Raw genomic sequence first — 2,291 nt, 5'->3', positions numbered from 1 at the left:
CTCCAATAAGCATGTGCCTGTTACAGAGCTAGTAGCTGACATTCAAAGAGATAAGTTGAGCTCAATCTTCCCCGTCCCCACCAAGGGAAACCTCGAAAGAAGCTACGGCAGAAGTTGTCCGCGGTTGCTGCTAAACCACGCTATGTGATAGTCGAGTATCCGAGGGGTCTGACAGCGACAGTGGCCGAGGTCGTGAAGTGGGCGCTATATACACCGAGCCTTAAAACTGCTGCTGATAGTCTGGAAAGATTTCTGTGTATCATGAATGAACAAACTTTGCGTGGACGAGCCCGCCGTGGACCCAACAGACTGCCTCATCGTACTGTCTACGTGACACCCAAGGACCTGGCCGTCTCATTGCAAGCTGCAATCAATGACTTCAGGGCTTCTAAAAAGGACGAGTGTAAAGATATACAGAAGGCGCCGGAGGTGGTTGATCTTACATCGACACTCAGCTCGTCGGATGGCAAGACCTTAGCCGTCTGGGTTACACCACATCTGGAACCATTTTCAAGGTAACGTCGCAACTTTGACGTTGCTGGATTGCAATATCGTTGCTGTAGTGACGTTATATAGTTGCTTCAGCAACGTTACCGAAGCCTTACTAACTTAATGCCTTATGGTTTGATGCAGTGAATGCGTACACACGATGACGACGTTCTACGAAATCACAAGAAGTTGCGATTGGTGGGAAAGAGACCTAAATTGGATTACCCAGGATTGGATGAAGGTCACTGGGAGGCCCATTGAGTTTTTCGCTGCTCGGACTGACTCAGACGGCAAGGCAGCACCTGAGGCAAAGCAAAGACTAACGCACCTATCCTCTGAGGTCAGTGCAATGTTTTCGTCGACGTGTTGCCACACAAAATTCTACCACAAAGACCCTACGAAGGGAATCTTCTTCCAGGAAGTGGTAGGATATGTGGCAGACCGTGCGTGGCTAAACGATGCTGTGCTAAACTACGCTCTGGATATCATAACCACCAGCCACGTGGGTGTGCACGTACTTTCGTCGTTTGTGGCCGACCAACGGACGTTCCTGTCTCCCCCGCGAGCCAAGCTTTTTTCAATGAGATTTGTCATACTCCTCATTAACATCGTGAGTTCTCACTGGACGCTGATTGTGGTAGCTGTACATCGACACGGCACGATCACAGTGCACATGTACGATCCGCTTTGTACCACAGGGTACAGAAAACGAATGGAGAAAATATGGACGGCTAAACTACTACCATATCTTCGTGCATGGCACTCGCAGTGGGAAAGCCAGGTGGCGCGGAAAGAGGAGCACCCCTTCCTAGCAGACGTGGACATTGAATGGTTAATGTCGCCCATGCAACCCGATGGATATAGCCGCCGTGTAATGGGCGCAGCGATGGCATACTCGTTTATCTACGGTGGTTGTGGATTCACGGTCGATGCTATAACGCGAGACGTTGTGAAAGTAATGCGGCTAAGGTTCCTGTGGGTAATATTATGCGGATCACACGTCGAACCTATTGAAGAATCACTTCAAACTGAAGCTAAACGGATCGGCAAGCAGATTACCGCCGCTTTTGGAAAAGGAAGTAAGAAGATTTGGAACTAGGTGAAATATATTCGTTGTTACAAAATTTTAGTATCACTTCAACTTCAACTTTGTATCACCTTACGACTGGCGTCCTAATCCTCTTCCATTTCGCTTGTTAAATCAATTATGTCTTCACGTGTTAGGTCAATAACATTGACAGAAATGCTAGACGGTCGAGCTTGAAATTTTTGATGCTGGCATCTTGAGCCGGACTTTGTGAGCGTACTGGACACTGTGGTTACATCCGCCAAGTTCGCCGACGCTGATCTTTGCTGATGCGTCTTGGAACGCCCATGGGGACATTTTGGTCTGTTTTTCTCGGCCATAGCAACGTCGGAATCGGCGATCAATGCTGCAGTAATGCTGCAGTAACAACTTGTATGCTCTTATTGCTCGTCAGCGCGGAGGTACAATATTCAATGTTGTTCTGTAGCCGAAGTTATATATTAGCGACGTTAACTACTAACAACGTTAAATGAGAGCAACGTTAACTGAGATTCGGGCGACGCTTACTTCTCCTGCAGCATCTTGCAGCATTCGGCTAATAGCACAGAAATGTGGGCACATACGTCCTCTCCTCAGACGTGTCGTTAACCAACATGGAGAGCAGCTCGAACGCGTTGTCGTTTTCTTGGTCCAACAAATCTTTAACCTCGCCTTGGACTGCCACCAACTTGCACGTGTACCCCTCCATCTCTACAAGCTTCTCCTGAAGCGAGGA

At 48.2% G+C, this 2,291-nt stretch overlaps 1 protein-coding gene across 1 annotated transcript; it reads left to right on the top strand.

The window, feature by feature from the left end:
* Positions 1–261: 261 nt before the first annotated feature.
* Positions 262–1,588, top strand: PPTG_19884 (hypothetical protein; the record flags this gene model as incomplete). Its single annotated transcript, XM_008918458.1, has 2 exons — positions 262–515; positions 634–1,588. The coding sequence occupies 2 exons, from the start codon at positions 262–264 to the stop codon at positions 1,586–1,588; spliced, it is 1,209 nt and encodes a 402-aa protein (XP_008916706.1).
* Between the last annotated feature and the right edge of the window lie 703 nt (positions 1,589–2,291).

The sequence above is a fragment of the Phytophthora parasitica genome (genome assembly GCF_000247585.1).
Source record: "Phytophthora parasitica INRA-310 unplaced genomic scaffold supercont2.209, whole genome shotgun sequence".
NCBI lineage: Eukaryota > Oomycota > Peronosporomycetes > Peronosporales > Peronosporaceae > Phytophthora > Phytophthora nicotianae.
The sequence above is the reverse complement of the archived record's forward strand: the minus strand, read 5'-3'. Positions and strand labels throughout refer to the sequence as shown.